The 20102-nt window shown below is 42.0% G+C and overlaps 2 protein-coding genes across 2 annotated transcripts; both read right to left on the minus strand.

Annotated features, from left to right (window-relative positions):
• Window positions 1-179: 179 nt before the first annotated feature.
• LOC136537770 (tRNA (guanine(26)-N(2))-dimethyltransferase 1-like) lies at window positions 180-5981 on the minus strand. Its single transcript, XM_066529736.1, has 13 exons — window positions 5711-5981; window positions 5426-5559; window positions 4384-4674; window positions 3845-3932; window positions 3626-3747; window positions 3116-3255; window positions 2968-3040; window positions 2715-2803; window positions 2507-2612; window positions 2190-2405; window positions 987-1181; window positions 774-851; window positions 180-654 (listed from the first exon to the last, which is right to left on the minus strand). The coding sequence occupies exons 2-13, from the start codon at window positions 5528-5530 to the stop codon at window positions 337-339; spliced, it is 1821 nt and encodes a 606-aa protein (XP_066385833.1). The 5' UTR covers window positions 5531-5559; window positions 5711-5981; the 3' UTR covers window positions 180-336.
• Window positions 5982-7329: 1348 nt separating this feature from the next.
• On the minus strand, window positions 7330-11786 carry LOC136515980 (calcium-dependent protein kinase 8-like). The gene is made up of 8 exons (XM_066509413.1): window positions 10985-11786; window positions 10266-10389; window positions 9905-10048; window positions 9666-9818; window positions 9180-9295; window positions 8637-8804; window positions 8322-8552; window positions 7330-7831 (listed from the first exon to the last, which is right to left on the minus strand). Exons 1-8 carry the CDS (start codon window positions 11495-11497, stop codon window positions 7682-7684), a joined length of 1599 nt encoding a protein of 532 aa, XP_066365510.1. The 5' UTR covers window positions 11498-11786; the 3' UTR covers window positions 7330-7681.
• Window positions 11787-20102: the final 8316 nt, after the last annotated feature.

Below are 20102 nucleotides of genomic sequence, written 5' to 3' on the forward strand. Positions count from 1 at the left end.
AAGATTATGTATGCGTCCAATGTTAATAATAGAGCCTATTATAGCTCTCCCTGATCAAATTTTGTTTGATCGTGGTGGTGCCTGTTCGCTGTAGTTTGCTTCTACGAAAAGGGCTACTTGCCTAGTTTCCACAATGGTTTCCTTCTCAAATTCCAACGGCGGCCACAACATTGCTCAGCTCAAGCAATACTAACATCTCGACATTGCAAGAGCTATATATATTCAGCTTTAATAGGGCTTTCCCTCTGTGAACTGGAGCATCACACATGCAGCAAAAGATAACAAAAACTTGGCACAAAATTTTTTGTTCCATCAAAATTCAACAGGTGATATAAATCAAGGTTCACTTGCTGGTTCGTCGCTGGTTTTCTGGCGTTTGATTGAGGGTTCATTCTCAACTACCTCTTTGATCCCCTCCGGTTCTGGGGCTGTATTATCTGGCGCAGCAGCACCGTTTCCTTCTTTGTGGCAGTCACCACCACCATTCACAGCACCATTGATAGCCTCAGGGCCCAACAGAGAGACATGTTTGCTCGTGATCTTCCGGCCTGCTCTGACCTTTGGACCCCAGTGCCGTTCTGGGTTTGGAAGAAATCGTTTAATCTTCTTTGCCTGAGCCTTGCTGAGGGCAGCAACTGCTCTTGAAAAATTTGCCTATAAAAACACACACACACACACACAAAAGGAATAATAAATAAATATACCGTTTGCAGCCTACATAGAAAAAAAAAACATACAAGGAACATTGTAGGCCCAATTTATAGACAACATACTTCTAGCTTTGGTGATTTCGAAAGGATCGCCGTGCCAGGTGTGTCACGTGGCTGTTCCTTAATTGGATGATTCTTCACCTGTGTTGAGGTTTGCAACAATAAATTTTGTACGGTAATTTAGAAGTTCATATAGGCAAGACATCCACCAATTCATACTTGACACAAGATGCTGATTTTGACTTATGATAGGTGTAGGAACAATCCAAAACTTACCCAGCAGCGCATGATGTCCCAAATAACATCCCAAGGGGCATCAGATTTAACCCCAAGTGGGTTAACATGGGTGCTTGAGATCCGATACCCTGCATTTAGAACTGCAGACCGAAACATAACCAAAGATGGAGATGTGCACTTAACAGTGCCTGATATGTTATGGAGACTGAAGAACAATGGAATGTCATGTAACTCCTGCATCAGAAGAATAACTCAAATGAAGTTGAGTGTTTCGAGTATACAAAATACTTTGTGAATGGCAAACAGTTAGTCACTCTAAAAAATAGTAATAGGTTGCCAAAAGACAAAAGTTAAGCTATAGAGTCAAACTTTCTGCAAAATCCTCCCAAAACTTAGCTGCAATCATTCAATTGTTATCATGCAAAAGGGGAATGAAAAAAAGGCCCAGAAATGGTTTATTGTTGCACTTGGGTAACCTATTGACGAGATAACCAAATTCTTGACTGAATGGCCTATACATGTAGATTGTATATCTCCGTTCCCAATTATATAGCTTATACTTTGGTTTTGTCCTAAGTCTAACTTCTCTAACTGTGACCAATTTTATAGAAGAATACACCAATATCTACCATGTCTAATTGGTTTATTAAACTCTCCATGGAATGTGTTTTGGATTTTTTATAGTGCATTTATTTGAACTTATAGATCTTAATATATTTTTCTAACAGTCGGGTCAAAAACTCAAAGTTAGAAGTTTAACTTAAGACAAACCTAAAGTGAACTGTAATCATTGTTTCTTTGACTTGAACAGTAAACCATGATTAATAGGTCATCAAAACATTGACCTTTCTTTAAAACTCTTCCAAGCGTTATATTTTAATTAACCTATCTACTAATAAAGCATAAAAAATCTGAAGTTGGCGATACAAAATAATATAAGAAATTGATAGGCCTTTAACAGTCACGAGAATAACAATTTGAGACTCCTCAGGCATCAATACAAGGCATGAGTAGAGAAAGTCAAACTTAATTTTGAACAACAATTCATCAAATTATATGAATGTTTAGTGCATACAAAGTTGCACCAATAAATTTGTATTCAAAGTGCCTTTAAGATTATATTGATTTTGTGGCAAGTGACAATAAATTGCAAGAGAAATTAAGGGTCAAAATCAACTATGGAACACTTTCCCCCCTACCAAAACACACCTAACATTTGACGGAGAGAGGGGGTAGAGATACCTCTGACACAGTAGTTAGAACTGAAGTAATTTTATCATATGCAGGATATCTATCCTTCATTGACTTAACACCTGTCAAAGTAGAAACTACCCAGTCTTGATCATGAATAGGAGCTGACCATATTGGCCCACCTACATTAAATTTCTTTCCACAATCACTGCACTCTTGAGGAACAACAGGTCCAATAGCAGGTACATGCTTCACACCATTATTCTTCTGCTTATACAGGAAGAACAAACAAAAGGAAAGTCAAGAGAGTGCCAATATGTAACAGAGAGAATGTTGTATCAAAGAGTTAAATGGTATGCAAAACATACCTTCGGAACAGTCCTCACAAGACATTGAAGATGGAAAGAGTCACAGCCAACACACTGATATATGTAAGAAAGTTTAAGAGGTGTATTCTTTATTTCACTTGCAGAGCTGCACGTGGAATCCATATATGCCATATTAGAAAAAAGTACTTTAACCAAATATGAAACAAACTAGGAACTGTGGGTGGGTGGGGGGGGGGGGGGGACTCACGTGAATACTCGAACAAAAACACGGATATAAAAATCCATGAACACAGAGAGAACAGGCACAATATATCGCTTGTACCGATTTGCATGGCTCTGGTGTAAGAAAAGAATGGTTAAGGGCATGAGAAACTAAGATACCCAAAGAATGAAGCATGTAAAGTGCAGATTAACTTGATACATCATTTAGCAAAAGCCTGAAATGGAAGTAGTTTATAGTCCTCAGTATACATATTGAAATTTGTAAATCACCTATGTACCTCAATACTGGCAAGGAGGATTCTCAAAGCCATTTCGTGGCAATACTTGCCCTTGGTTGGGAATGAACCATATCTACAAAACATAATTGATTATTACACTATAAACTGCTCAGATAGAACATTCCTTTAACATGTAGTACTGACATACTTCGAGTAACAAACTTCTCCATTGGTACCACAAAGAACTGCCATATCAGTGGCAGTGCACATCAATAAACCACCATCAGCAACAGCCTGTACAGCTGAGTCGAGAAATATAGATGGTGATCCATAAGGGTCAAGATCAACCTAAGAACAATGAGAAGAAAATATGGTGTAAAACCATACTAAATATAATTTGCAATGTTTATAGAAACAACCATTATCATTTAATCCAATTATTTCATGGCATATTTACATGTGACTTTTCAGTCCATTGACTTATACCAAGAAAAAGATTCACCCTTGCATAATAAATACCAGAAACTTCAGATTCAGAGTCAGTAGCCAGAGACATAACCATATCAATGGTAACCCCTGCACCCTGACACACACAAGTGCATCATTCCAATCAAAAAGCTAATGTATACAGCAACATTGAATCCATTGTGTTTTCATCTTAGAAAGAATAACGGTAACAAAATGTCAGATTTAGAAATATTTTTCTCGAATGCCTTACCACATCAAATTCTTTTGGATGCATCAGCATGTGAATTCGAGCATCAACCAAGTAAGCTTCCACCTCACTAGTAGCGGAAGCGCCATTAAACTTTATGTTTCGCTTGCAATCTTCGACAGAAGCTGAAGAAACAAGGACCATAGTGAATTAGTGAAATCAAGCACGGAGGCGTCAATAGCTAGGAACATAAGGAGCAAGTTTAGTAAACTGTAGCATTACCTTTATCATTGTCCAGAGCAACTACCTTTCCTAAGCCCTCAACTTCACGGGCATACCGGAGAGATCGCAACCCAGTAGCAGCCAAAGCCTGGGAAAAATAATTAGCAGTGCAATCTACAAACCTAGATGTTATGAGAAGAAAACTAGATATTTGAAAAAAGAAAAACTAGATATCAGTTAATGTTGATGTAGAAGTATACAGAAACTGCATTTCCATTAATGATGAAATGTGGGAAGGATACTCCCATCTAAACATCGTTCCGAAGGATTTAAATCTGTCTGTAACCAAGCCCAGATATTCAATGTCCCTTTCAGATGGATATTCAAAGTTGGATATATGATACGGATATACTTTATCATTATCCGACTATCCCTTGACCGAAACTATCCGTTAGTATCTGTATCCAACACACCTGACAATATTTGTGTCCGAATCTGAATCCGATAAAAAATAACTATTTGTATTCATATCCATATATATTTGTTCGTATTCAATCCGTTTTCAAACCTAATTTCCATATTATTATGAGAAATCTCACCTCAAGGACAAGTGGTGGCTTAAGCTCTCTGGTTACTTTCCATGAAGGTTTTGTTGCTTCTTTTGACAGATCATCAATTTGATCTTCAGCTTTATTTAGCTCCTTTTCACAAACAACATCCATTTCATCTTGCTGGCCAGTTGACGCATCCTCTCCATTTTGACTGGATGTTTCACTCTGTTTGTTTTTTTCATGTGATGTATTCCTCTTGTCCACCAACGCTTCATGTTCTTCCTTGCGCTTGGCAACAAAGGTCCTTAAAACAGCAATGGACATGTCTCTGTTGTGAACCTAATCAAAGCAGTAAATTTCAATTTTCAGAAATCTGTATGATGGTACAACTGGGAAATTATCCCTAACTTTGGAGCCATATGTGATTTTTCCTCAATGTATCAACTTTAAAACAATAACAAAATTGACTATCAACAAACAGTAACTACTTTCATTAGAGAAAAAGTATGTTTCATAGCTATGTACCTATTATGGAAAAAATCAGGGAGTTACATCACAATTTGAAACTGTTATCTTCTTCAATGATTATGGCCTCCTTCTACCGTAGAATGAGGTAAACTTGGAGTGGACAACTTGATCACTAATTGATTTCCACAGAAACTCAATTGACAGCAAGATAAACAAGACATACACAAAACACAATTCGCTGTTTGGTCTCTGCGTAATAGCAAGCTGAACTGCTACCAGTCTGTGCGAAGCACTAGTAAATGCAAATGAATTGTGATAACAAAATAGTTTTAGCAGGCACAAAGCACCCTAATGGTAGAATTCAATAAACATGAAGCCTACAGATCCAATCCCACACCAGTCACCACCCAACACTCAATTTGGAATCCTACATAATACCGCAAAGCAGAAGTTCAATAAGCGGTAAAGACTGATCAACTGGAAGTCAACAGGTCACTACAGTAATTGCTACAAGCAAATTCAAGAGTGCTGAGTGTAAGCTAACGCAGATAAGGAACCGATAGAACAGCGCCCCCATTTAAAAAAAAAAGATAAAAACACGAAAAATGGAAGACGAACAGACCTGCACGGGATTGTAAAAGACGGCGTTCCTCTTGTGCAAGAGGATCTCTGCCTGTCCCTCCTTCCTGATCTCGTAGTCCTTGAGCTTGTCATCCACTTGCGCCATGTCTCCAAAACCAAAACCCAGGGGCGAATCTAGTAGAGGGACATGGGTGTACACATGTAACCCAATGATTTTCGCAAAAAAAAGTTAGAAGTTACTAGGCATCGAATAACCAAATAGCTTGAGGTAGTTTGTGAACTCGGTTTCGCACAGCAAACAGGGAAGAGAAGGGGATCGGAATACCTGCTGGGCGCTCTTCACCGGCGAAGGCCTCGGCACCTGGTGTAGGGCGGCGGCGGTGGCGGGAGCCCAACTAGAACCCGATTTGGGAAGGGGGAGGTTCGATCTGGGCTGAGACGCTGTCGGCGGTGCGAGGCAGGCGGCGGCGGCGTACGGACGAGAGGGATGCGAGGAGGAGGGGAACGAGGCAAGTTTGAATGGCTGGGCAAATATACGTGGAATTTTATATTAGGGTATTATTTGGCTCGGCACCATTATAATTATCAAAGTTTCACGAATTTAATCATTACTATTTGTCTATTTTGAAGTATATCATTACAATTCTTTCTCTTTCACAAGAATATCATACAATATACACGGGGTGATTCGGGCCCACCTACCGAGTTGAAGATGGTATGTGACATCAAACTTGAGATTGGGAACGTGAGGACTGAAATCAAAGACTTGAAAGAGGAGCTTAGGAAGGGAAAGAATCCGATTGTCAGATTGTTTTTTAGATAATGGATTTTTATTGATAATTGTCGGATTGTTAAGGAGTAACTTTTTAGCTTTTGTCAGGTAAGTCTTTGATTTAAGGGTCTCCCTCTCAACTTGTGAAAACACGTGAGATTCCAATAGCTTGAGAGAATGCGAATTCTTCAAGTGGTCCAACCTTTTGATAGAGAGGTAGTTGCTGCTTCTGTAAGCATATACAACAGTATCTTGGTGTTTGGTTGTTTAAATTTTATCGCATGTAGTAATCTCTACATTGTAGTTAAGGTCTCATGTTTTAATAGAGGTACGAAGGATAAGAATATTTTAGAACAACCCAACACCAAGACACTTTCAGCCTGTTCGGTTGGCTGGTTCGTATCGTTGCTGTTTCGTGAAGAAGTACTGCTGGCTGGTTTGTGTGAGAGAAAAATACTGTTCCGGCTATAAATTTACGATCGTTTACGACAAGCCACAGCCAAACAAACAGGCTTTTTATATGTTTATGTCTTAGGTTATATTGATCTAATACAGGATAAGACTAACGCAAGTAATAAGATAAAAATGACATGAAAACTCCATGCGAACATGGAGAATGGGAATAACAAGTACCAATCAGCATGTCACATTGGGGCTGCTCTTAAATCCACAGGGACATCGGTGCCCATCTGAAGAGGGCTACAAGTTTGAATCTGAATCCTGAAGAGAGCAGTGAGATGCCTGCTGAGATCCACGATGCCTAGGGTGGCATAGAGGAAGTTGATCCTGAGGAATCTCATGGTCACTATGAAACGTATCAGCAACATACGGGTATCTTTCGTAGCCATATCAGCCAGTGTCTCCTTGAAAACACTGTTTGTTCACTGAAATTTGGCTTATGCTGATTTTTTGTGAGAGGAAAACGTTGTTCGTTCGCTGAAAAATACTGCCGAAATAGTTCGAGGCTTCGAGCAAACAGGGTAAAAAAAAACATGGATTTGAGACTGCACAACCGCCATTCTGTTGCCGGCGGATTGCCTCCGGCAACGGACAACCGCACCGTGCCAGTTTCTTGTATTGCCCTACGTACAGGCTGGTGCCAAGCAGCGCCGGCAAGCCATCGGCAGCACTGCATCAGCAAGGGCTGGGGGCAGCTGTAGGCATTCACACAGTTTTGCCGGCAACCATCATGCATTGCATCACACAAACAAATTCTACTTACAAGTTACAAGCAAGACTACTTGTGCTACTGCAGCGTTCTTTGTAAGTACACGCTGCTGCATCGATCTACAATACGTACGGGCACAACCACCATCTTTACAATCACAAACCCAAGAAGTACAGCTCAACTGTAGATTCACCGTGTAAAATGGAACGTGGAATCGAATAACCTGACTGACTGACCAAATCCCGCACAGCAAAACAAACAAACAAACGGATGAACACTCAGTAGCCACCACACTTCAGCTCAGGACATCAGCATATGGCCTTCTTGCCTTCCCCGTCCGGTGGCGTGGTGGCGGCCTATCGTGTCTCGGCACCGAGGGACCCGTCCTTCTGGAGCTTCAGGCTCAGGTTACTGAACCGTTGCCTCGAGTACTGCCGAGAGGCCTTCCTCCAGTCAGTGCCGGCCTTCATCATCGCCGCGAACTCATCGTAGCTTATCTTCCCGTCCTGACAAAATAGCACAGATAACACCTTGTTGTTAGGTTGACCGGACAGGTTGGTCTTGTGACCAGAGGGGATTTGAACTGATCAAACTTGCTACTTTTAATTACTCCAAAGTCCCAATCACATTGCATCACAAGCCCTTATGGCCTTATCCTATCCTTCTCACTCTCTCGGTCCCAGATGCTGTCTATTTTAAAACAATACAGATTTATTACAGTCAACTATCCTTTAGTCAAATAAATTAAGTCCATGCCTGGCAACTAGCAGCACCTGAACCTTGACCTTGTCATGCGACCATGGACAAGGCACACTTCTTTTAATCCAGAAACTACAACATCCCAATAGGTTTTCTCCGCTACTCCCATACTAGGTACGCCGTTGATGATATGAGTTCATTTATTAGCATTTTTAAAAACCAAATGCACTAGCATTTTACCAGCATAAGTGTACTATAAACTAAAATTTGTGGCCTATGGAGGTTGATTTTGCTGACCTTATCTATGTCCACATCTCGGATGATGCCATTAATAATGTCTTCATCATTTCCCTCCAGTTCATCAGATAGCGCCTCTCTAAGCTCTTCGATTTCTATATACCCACTCTTATTCCGGTCGAAGTATGTGAAGGCCTTTTCGATGTGTTCATCGTTGCCTATTTTTCTCACGTGAACAGACACAGTGACGAATTCCCCATAATCTAGGGTCCCATTTTTATCAACATCAGCCTGCAAAGCATTGAAAGTAGCATTTAACAAGTTTGTCCAAGATAATTTAGCACTACTGTAGAGTATCTTTGCTTAGTAACTCACAGCATCCATCAATATCTGAAGATCTGAATCAGGCATTTGGTTTCCCAGTTTATGAAGGCCGGCCTTGAATTCCTCGAATGTTAGCTTGCCATTCTTGTTCACATCCATCTTATCAAACATTTGCTTTATGTCAGCTACTTCCTCCACAGACAGATGCTCAGCAATCACCTGCGGATGGTTAAGCATAAAATTAAATCACTTTAACTAGATGATCCCCAATATTCCATTCTTCTTGTATTTTGCACGCACCTTCTATGGGTCTGTTTGGATCCACCAACTAAACTTTAGCTGGCTAAATTTAGCTGCTAGGATCCAAACGGCCCAGCTAAAGACCAGCTAAAGTTTAGCTGAGTTAAGCTGCTTCAACCTAGCTAAACTCAGCTAAAATTTAGCTGAGTCTATTAGCTGGAGGATCCAAACACCCCAGCTGAAGTTTAGCTTTGAAATTTTAGTAGGCTAAACTTTAGTTGGGTGGATCCAAACAGGGCCTATGTCCAATAAGGAAGGTGATTACGTTTGCTACCAACATGCAGTAAATCTTACCCTTAGTGCTTTCTTCTTTAACTTGTTCATTGCAGCAAATTGCTGCAATCTTGCTCGGACAGTATCACCAAGAGAAATGTCTGGCATCTTTTTAGAGTCATGTAACCATGGATGCTCTGCTCATTCAACTAACATTGTCAGAAAAGCAATGATAAAATAATTTGATACATACAATTAGTAAAATCATAATAATTCAAGCATCGTATTTCAATAAAATACACTATAACAGAATGATAGTAGAAAGATAGAAGTACAGGACATTAACTCTTTCGAATAGCAAATCACACTTGCATAGTCATATAAATCTTCTGTGTATTGTATAACTCCCAGAATGAGAATTTTAAGGAAAGTCTGGTTCATGACAGCCAATACATAATTCTGGCACATCACCAATTAAGATTCAAATTTTCCCTAACAAATAACAATCATAGAGTGGTAGCATCCTAAGCCCGTTGTGCAATAGGAATAGATGATAGTGAGGCTTACCAAGTACTTGTGCTGCAGTAAACCGTGTTAATGGATTTGGGTCCAGCATCCGCCTGACAAGATCTTTAGCAGGCTCAGATACTCTGGGCCATGGTTCTCTTTTAAAATCTACAACAGATCGTATAATTGCCTGTGCTACTCCCTGTTCAGTTTCTGCAGAGCATCACAAATATGGGATTATGATCGTGTTCTAACTTAGTATTAACATGCATGCATTCCAGACCAGAATTTGAAAGTACCTGCCCAAAATGGTGGTACACCACAAAGAAGTATGTAAAGTATCACTCCAGCACTCCAGACATCAACTTCAGGGCCATAGTTTCGCTTTAGAACCTCTGGAGCCATGTAGTATGGACTGCCTACGATTTCAGTAAATCGCTCACCTACATACGAAGGCAATAATTATTCAGATTTTCTGTAAAGATATGCATATGTCCAATAAACTGCATCAACGAAGTTAGCTCTATGTTGCTGGGAAATGAAGCACATTACAATGGGAATTACATATAGACACTCCACTTTCTTATTGTCCATAGGCACAACAAATGCCATGTGTTGAAAAAATAATTGATTGCTCATTAGTTGTCCTTAAAAACTTACCAGGCCTGAAGAACACAGACAGCCCAAAATCAATTGTTTTCAGGGGGGAACTCTCCTTCTTGTTTGCATATAAAAAGTTCTCTGGTTTAAGGTCCCGGTGAATGACACCATGCCTGTGGCACATCTGCACAGTAAAGAACAAGGATTCATGTCACGACACATGGAATGATGCAAAAATCAAGTTATATACTGTTTATGTTAAAAAAAAATAGTGCAAGGAACAAAGTAGAAAAAAATGATATTGCTTTGCCAATGTGACTCCTACTACAAATATTTGCAGTAAAATGTATTTGACTAAAATAGCTCCTCAAAGATAATTTATTACAATCTGATTAATCATTTATTATGATTAATCAATTACAATCTGATTATCATTTATTAAGCCTACCCCAACTTGCTTGGGACTCAAAGGCTATGTTGTCATTTATTAAAAAAACTAGCTCCAGAGGTTGAAAACCCATTGAAAAGCATGTTTCGTACTCGTCAAATAGGACAAAAATGATCAACACCCGCTCATGATTCATGACCAATCACCAAATCATCAAAATATCAGCCAGTGCCAACTTGAGCGACAAGCAAAGAGGTTTCTAGTCTGAACTATATTTTCATAAAAGAATATAACAGAGTAACAGACACTACTAGGAGCAATCATACAACTTTAAGTAGTAAACAAGAAGCTAGTAATAGGAATCAAGAAGCAAGAAGAAAGAGATGCTCACCTGGACGACCTCCACAATGGTGCGCGTGACGGCGGCGGCGGCACGCTCGGTGTAGTGGCCCTGGGCGACGATCCTGTCGAAGAGCTCCCCTCCCTCGCAGAGCTCCATGACGAGGTGCACGGCGTCCTCATCCTCGTAGGCGGCGCGGAGGCTGACGATGTTGGGGTGCGCCGGCATGTGGCGCATGATGTCCACCTCCCGGCGCACGTCCTCCACGTCCACGGGCGTCCGCAGCTTGCGCTTGGAGATGGACTTGCACGCGTACCGCGCCCCCGTGGCGGACTCCGTGCACAGGTACGTGATGCCGAACTCGCCGCGGCCCAGCTCGCCGCCGAGCTCGTACTGCGCACCGAGGTCCCGCCCCGTCGGGTCCCGCAGCACCACCAGGCCCGGGCGCGCCGACGGCGGCGCCGCCCCGCGGTTGTACGCGACGTTGTAGGGGTTCGACTTCTCCTTCTTCGGGCGGTTCTTGCCGCTCCCCTCCGTCAACGGCGCGGCGCAGCAGTTGCCCATGGTCGCCGCCGAGGCCTCCTAGCAGAAACAAAATTGGGGGAAATCGGACCCCGGCGAGCTGGTTTCAACTTTCAGTTCAGCAGCGGCGGCGGCGACTGACTGAAAGCGAAGAGAACAGCTCGAATTGGGGTTGGGGGAAATTCCGTAGGCTTTGTACTGGGACTTGGCGTGTGAGCTGGGGCGGGGCGGGGGCGAGTCCACGAATTCTAGACGCGTTCTAGAAGCTGGCATTATAAGGCAGCCAGCGCAAACTAGCAGGAGGAAACTGCAACCTTTCTTGTGGTTTTTGTGGAGAAGACTGCCGGTTAAGCGAAAAGATCCGCCCTTTTTCGGGGATTTCGTGGAGATGGTGGGGATTTCAGCGGAACTAGCGTTTATCTGGGTTCGTTGGGCTTATACACTGTGCTCTGGTTTAGTTCTCCAAAAGTGCATTATGTAAAAAGAAGATTTTCCGTCACATCAAACTTGCGGTATCTGTATGGAGTACTAAATATAGACGAAATCAAAAACTAATTGCACAGTTTGCTTTAACTTTACGAGACGAATCTTTTGAGCCTAATTAGTCAATGTTTGGACAATAATTCATAAATACAAACGAAATGATAGGTGCAAACTTTGCCGAACTAAACGCGCCCTGTATTTTTTTAGTCAACGAATAATATTTTTTTCACACTAAATCAGTCGATCATACTTTCAATCATAATTTATTAGTCAAACAAGCCCAAACAAACAGAGCTTGGTATGAATAATCCAAGCAGTTGGCTTCTGAAAATGCGTGAGTCAGCAGAGCAGGGGGAATAACACTGGTCAGCTAGTGTCCAAGAACATATTTTTTTCATGGCCACAGAGTTGTCGGTTTATATTGGGACCGTCAGCTTTATAATGCTCCCTCCTCTACAGTCATTTTCAGAGTTTTCGCACTCTTTAATATACGGAGTACTAGTACTGTAAAATTCTGAACGAATTAGTTCTAAAATGTTTAAACTTTATTGAAGCCGTAAACAAATTCTGACTGGAGTGCAGTAGCAATTTTTTGAAAGGGGTGGAGTTGAGTAGAATGGGATGGGGTTAACATAGGATTCACGAAAGGGATATTTTAAATATGAACCGCAGGAGATATTTTTGGAATACTACTGCTGTGCAAAAGACTGGAAACGGTATGAAGACGACTGACTCTGAAGTTTGAAAGCTCGTCCGTCAGGGAGACTTTGGAGGGTGGAATCAGACGTCATCGACAAGCGGCCTGGAAGCGATGGGTTGGAAGGAGGGTTTGGTAAGCAAGAAAGCGATGTTTCCTTAAGACCTTAAGCAATCCATCGCCCTTTTATGACACCGGTTGAAGGGGGGGGAAAACAAGCAAAACAGAGGTGAAAACCAACCACCTCTAACTTAGTAATTCCCATGCTCTTGTTCAGTTTGTAGGTTTCGTTGGTGAATTCTGACCACCCATGTTTCAGTACCTTATCTTTGCTCGAACATTTTTCAGTAATTCTACTTTCTGTGTTAGGCGACATATATGTTAACAGTGAAACACCTGTGGTTACTTAGGCCGTGTATAGGAACACTTAGCTAGACGCTTATGTGCGGTTTTCATTTTTCCATGCCCGCGTGGACATTTGGATACACGCTTGGAGCTGTTTCAGGGTGAAAAATAACAGTTTCAGCATGGTAACTGAAAATTGGTGAAGAGCTCTCTTTTTTTTAATCTTTTTTCCATTTTAGGCTGGGATAGGTTGAGGCTCTAATGCTTTGTTTCCGCTACTCTCTCTTTAAGCAGCAGCTGCTGCAAGCTGTTGCCATTGACGTAAACAGGTAGTATTTGGCTGACATAATAACAGCCAGAGCCGCAGCAGCTGTTTCAGCTGTATCGAACACCTCCGATATAAGGGGTGTTTGGATCCGGTGACTAAAATTTAAAATTTAGAAGGTGTCATGTGAGGGTGTCGTATGGGGTGTTCAGATACTAATAAAAAAACAAATTATAGAATCCATCAGTACTCCACGAGACGAATTTATTAAGCCTAATTAATCCGTCATTAGCGCATGTGTACTGTAGCACCATGTTGTCAAATCATGGACTAATTAGGCTTAAAAGATTCGTCTAGCAAATTAGTCGCAAACCATGCAATTAGTTCCGTAATTAGTCTATATTTAATACTCCATGTATGTGTCAAACATCCGATAGGACAGTGACTAAAGTTTAAGAGGAGGAAACAAACACCCCCTAAGTGTTCTTGCATTATACATGCCCTAATCAACCTCAAGATCTGACGTAGTCTAAGAGGTCATCAGGCTAGTGCTTGCACGAATGTATGCCAAAAAAAAAAGGTGAGCGTGCGTCTATATCCGTTAATGAAAAAAACAAACAAACACTTAACTTGGTCATGAACCTATGCCGCCATGGATGGAGTCATCGATTATTCTAATCTCCAGTCGTTGGTTGACCAGCGCGATTGCTTGACGAGATCAACGTTCAACAACCAGGGGACCAAAGAAGCTTCCGTTCAGTTCAGTCCAGTTCAGACTTCACCTGAACTGACAGGATCAAGCGTGCGATCAACACCGTACGGAACACAGGAGGCGCGGTTCAGCGTTCAGAGCTCGCCTGCTGTTCAAAATTCAAAGTTCAGAGAAAAGGATTTCCAGAGTCCATACTACTACTACTTGTATTTCAGAGCTTCAGGTTTCTGATCCTGCCTGCGTCGTGCGTTTCTTCCTTGTACGCGTAGTACATTTCGTACCGAGTGATGCTGAAATTGCTGATAACCGAGCTGCTGCAGTTTTGGTTTGGTTTGGTTTTCTGAATTCCGACGGCGAAGCCGGCCTGGAATCTGTTCTCCTCCTCTTCTCGAGCAGTCGAGCAGCCTTTCCTGGTTTGTTTATTTTCAGAACATTTCGTATCGCCATGCTGCCTTTTCTTTACCTGGTCACTTCATTTGTACTAGAAGGACGCGGAGACGAGGAGCGGACTTTTGTCGACAGAGGAGAGGAAAGGGAATGATGATTTCTGGCGGGCGGCAGGAAGAGAGGAATCTCCGAATCTGCCTGCCATGATGCTCCAGGAGAGTGGAGGAGCCCTCCGCCCACGGGAGTCTGGACTCCGCCACTCCGGACACAGAAGAGTCTCTGCGGAAAGCAGAGCAGCGGGCACTCGACAGCCTCGTTTTGTCATGTGCAATAATAAAGCCGAGATGAAGAATTCTCCACCCGAGATGCAGATTAGTGGAGTAATATTAATATTCATTCATCAGGAAAATGGCATGCGTGTGTGTAGTGTCTGCCAGAAAGGAAATGCTCTACGTTGACAAGGTTCAGTTCAGTCTTTTCTAGAGACACAGGTGTGGATCCAGAACGGGGCTGCGTCCCGGGCTGAGCTGCTGATTCACGTTCAAAGCAGTCTGATTTTGCTTCCTAGATCTTTTTTTATCTAATTAAGATCATAGTTTTTTAGATTAAACACTACATATGTTAAAGGAGCTACATGGACTCGACCAGGCTACAGCCCGGACAGCCCGGGCCCTGGATCCACCCCTGACATATATGGACTACGTACTCTGAACGCCTGACGAAGAGATGAACAGAATCTTCAGTTCACTTCAGGCTGCTGCGCGCCTGATAAGGATCGCCATTTCAACGCTTTTTTTTAGCGAGCAAACAGTGTTTTCCACTGCAAATCAACATAAGCCAAATTTCAACGTCTTCAGAGTGGAAGATGAAGGTTCAGTTCAGACTTTCAGGCTTTCGCGCGTCTGGAAAAGATATCAGGACTTAAATTCCAGATTCTGCGTATCGACAGCGTTCGGCCTTTCTAGTGGCCCTCCCTCTCGTTTCCTTCTCGATCGGATGCGGACTTTCTGCTTTCTACAGGAGGGGGTATGAGACAGTGACGTCGACGAGACGGTTTATGAGACGATGGCGTGCGTGCGTGGGTGTCTCTGGTAGTCTGGTGTCCAGAAAAGACCCAATCGGTGAGGGCGCGTTTAGATGCAATTTTTTTTTTTTTTTTGGCTTTGGTTATTGTAGTACTTTCATTTGTATTTGGTAATTAGTGTCTGATTATGGACTAATTAGGTTCGAAAGTTTCGTCTAGCGATTTCTCATCAACTGTGCAATTAGTTTTTTTTATCTATATTTAGTACTCTATACATGTACCGCAAGATTCAATGTGACGAGTACTATACAAAAATTTTTGGAAACTAAACAGGCCCTGAGTGTGGGTCGGTAGCACAAGTTTCAGTCCAGAAACGTGCAAGTCGGTTGATTGGTTTTAGCTGCCATGCCACGTTCGTGCTGGGATTTTTATCCACGGGCGTGTCATGCATGGTTCAGTTTTTAAGTGATGATAAACAGTCATTTGGCTCATAAAACCTTTTTAGCTTATAGATACTCGTACTCCTTTCTTCTTTCTTCTTTCGTTTAAAAGCTCCAATATTTCGGTCTGGTGAATGATATTTTCTTTCTGAACCTTACTTGTTTGTTTTGGGGGAAAAGCCCTTTTGTTTTCTCGGTTATTATTCCATGGATCCTACGAATAACGATAATGCTCGTCTCGCTTTTGATGAGTTAATTTTTAAATTATTGAAAAAAATAGTACCAACATCTATATGTTCATATAAATTTATTATATAAATAAATTATATGATTAATCTAATTATACTTATTATATACCATAAGTATCAATATCTTTTATATAGATTTGGTTTATAACTTTTAAAAAGATTCACTGAAAGCAAGATACGAATTTCTGTGATGAGCAATACCGTACGCAGCGAAATTACTATATTCAGCGAGCGATCCAATATGGCAATATTAAAACTGTCTCTAACAAGGAACTCATATGAACATCTAAACCTCAAATGGGTAGCAAGAGATCCAAAATTAGCCTCCAACAGAGTATCTATACGGGTGACCTATTTTGGGTTGCCTGAGGCATAACCCAAATATGGGCATCCTCTCTCTTGGAAACCCATTTGTAGAAATAATCTCTTTTTGGGTCTTGTTGTTGGATAAAATGCCGAATATATATTAAACCATTTGCCTATAGCGCTACCCAAATGACGAATAAATCTTATATTTTGAGTGTTGTTGTTAAAGATAGTCTATGGACACGCGAAACATGTCTACCAGTTTGTCCAGGGCTCACGCTACTATATTATATCCGTGCACGAGATCAGTCCATCGATTCATACACAGACACCGACTCCTACGCGTTGCCGCCACGATCCATGCCCTGATGCCCGGCCGCCTACGGTCCTGCCAAGAAATTAAAAAGCAAACACGAGCATGTATTGACATTATCGTAAATTAGTATATAAAATTATCGTAAATGGAGGTGGCTACAGAATAACTTATTTTGTAGTAGGCTACTGAATTCTCTAAGCAAACAGTAAAAAGTCGAAAAGGGCTCCTTAGCATCGTAAGGCCCCACCAATATTGGCAAAACACAACTGATGAGATCAAAACTAGTCAGTAATTGAAGAATAACGCTTGCATCCATTTGGATCTCTAAGTATACAAATGAAATGATAAAGAGCTTAGTGACTTCATGTTGCTAAAAATACGAGTAATTGAAGCATAGTGAAATGATACAGAGCTCATTGACTTCATGTTGTTAAAAAATGTGAGTAACCGAAGCACAGTGATATGAAAAGAGCTCAATGACTTCATATTGCCAAAAATGAGAGCAATCGAAGCACATTTGTATGAAAAGAGCTCAATGAGTTTGTGTTGCCAAAAGTACGGGCGAGATAAGCACAACAATATGAAAAGAGCTCAGTGTTCGTGTTGCCAAGCGCATGCAACAAAAAGCACAATGATATAAAATAGCTTAGTGACTTAGTGTTGCCAAAAATACGGGCAGCCGAAGCAAAATGTGAATATGTGCTTTGCAAACTTTGTTTGTTGTTTTAATTTCACCATTCAACTTTGGTGACATCGACATCACCTACGCCAACATATTGGAAAGGGCTCCACCATCAATTCCACGTCATCGACTATGCCTTTTGCCAATGTTTGGGCAAGGGGTTTTGCCACTGACTTCGACATCATCAACTATGGCTTCGCTAATGTTTCGGCGAGGGGCTTTGCCATCGACTTCAACGTCGACTATGCCTTCACCAACATATCGGCAAAGGACTTCGCCACCTACCTGGGCGTCATCGACTACGCCTTCGCCAACACATCGGCAAGGGGCTTTACCATTGACTTTGGCATCAATGACACCGCCTTCGCCAATGTTTCGGCAAGGGGCTTCACCATGAACACTGGCATCTTATTTTTTCCCTCGCCATCATATCAGCGAGGGGCTTTGCCATTCAACTTTGGTGTCATCGACATCGCCTATGCCAACATTTCAGCAAGGGTCTCCGCCATCGACTTCGCCATTATTGACACCGACTTCGCCAACATTTTGGCACGGGGCCTCACCACTGACTTTGGCAAATTAAACTCGACACTACCCACACCAACATATAAATGCAAGTGACTTCACCACCTACCACGATGTCATTGACTATGCCTTCACCATCACTTCAGTGAGGGGCTTCGCCATTCAACTTTGGTGGTGACGAGTATCAAATATATGGGTAGATTAAGTACATGGATCATAACCAAACTAACCCCTCACTGATTCTCCTAATTAGCTAGGGGCTTAGGGGCTACACCCATCGGATGTGCTCGCACGCACCCTTTGGCCCATTTATGCACGACTTGGCGAGCCCAAGAAGGCAACTCTAGGTGAAGGGTCGAGAGGCCAAGTCCCTATTTGATCTCCTTGGCTTGAGGGCTCGGCTAGTTAGAGCGATTCCCGACCCAGGGGAACTGTGGCAGAACCGCCTAATTTAATGCCTCACAGGAGTGCTTGTCTTACATTAGCCACTAAGCACTCAGGGGAGAACACTAGATTACTCGGTTCCGTCGGACACACCCCAGGGGAGAACCCGAAAATCCACATTTTTGCCATCAGGATCACAAATGAGAGAATAAAGCTTACATCATTCGTAACCATTTCTTACATCACTTTTAATACAACAGCAGAGTATAATGTTTATTAATATAACAGCGGAATGAAATCATATTATCAGAGTTATAAACAATTTAATTGAACAGCGGAATAGAAACATATGAACAGAGTTACAGCGGAAATAAACCTCTATTAATGACATGATGAAGTATCGATATATAAACTACGACAACAGATTATTAACTTCCATTTATAAAAGCATTTGGCGAGAGTTATAAATAACAACTACGATCGCAGCGTAAAGGAAATCCTCGCTGAGCCCACCAGGAGGAATCCACACACAAAGGTCAGCTCTAGCATCCGCCTGTCACCTGCAACAGGGGGAATAAAACCCTGAGTACTCAATTGTACTCAGCAAGACTTACCCGATAGGAGAAAAGAAAAGACTCCAAGGATATGCAAGGCTATCTGGTTTGTGGGTTGCATTTGCAGAAAGCATTACTAAGCGTGCGTCCTTATATTTGATTTTTAATAATAGCCGCATTGGTTCATTAACTAACCATTCTATGTAAGCACCTGTGCTACTTTCAAGCAAGTGGTAAGCAATCAGATTTCCTTTGTCCATCTTCCATCTTTTAATTCTTACTACGATGCTAAACCGTAGACAAGCCGTACCGGATCGCCCGGCGATTCGCGAATCAATGCCCCCAGCTGGGTACCCCGAAAACACATGCCCCGCTTGTACCCCGGGCACAAGCAGGACCAACCCACCACTCTCCTGTCCCGGGTGTCCAGGTCCCCGTCCAAACTAGGACTCCAAGCCCCCGCCCCTGAGTCCCGGACTCAGCGCGGTGCAAGGACCTCCTCCACCAAAACAAAACCCTGACAGTCGGTCCGGAAAGAGCCGGATCCGCGACAAGAGAGCAACAAGCTTTCCAAGCGCCCATACACAAGTATGTGCTCGGGATAATAAGTCTGTGACCTGCCTAGAGTCATATGCAACGATCGGTCCTTAACCGACCAGACAGGGAGAAACGGTGTAACCAAGCTATGACCCGACTCCGCGGCGACACAGCTTCTTACACCCACCAATACCCAAACCACATCCCTGCCCGATCACCATTTTTCTTTCCACCATTTATATATTCCAAGTGATAATCATATAGTAACATATTTCCTATATCTCGCGAGTGACAGGCAATCACTCGACTTCTACCGGAGTCCTGTAGCATAGCAATCTACACGATCCTGTCATACTAGTAAGACTCATAGGATAAAGATATATATGCAAGTGGGTTCCATTCAACTCCTTAAAACTTAATGCACAATTATAATTTAAACTGCAGAAAGTAGGGGTTGTGCACCGGGGCTTGCCTGGGAAAAATATAATCAGAAGTTAGCTTTCCATCATGGCGACATGATCTCCAAAAGCACCATTCCTCCAGCAACTCCCAACGATTATTTTAGTTATATAAACCAACGGTGTTTCTATATTTTATTCTATCACTATTCAAAATAAGACATCATTATCTAATTAGCAACTACTTATTCTGGAGCTACCAAAATTACGGTGAGTAACTACTACTGCTAGGAGTCTACTATACAAATCTCAGATTCAGCAATATTACCAATTTACCATACAAA

This window comes from Miscanthus floridulus, chromosome 2 (assembly GCF_019320115.1).
Source record: "Miscanthus floridulus cultivar M001 chromosome 2, ASM1932011v1, whole genome shotgun sequence".
Taxonomy (NCBI): Eukaryota; Viridiplantae; Streptophyta; class Magnoliopsida; order Poales; family Poaceae; genus Miscanthus; species Miscanthus floridulus.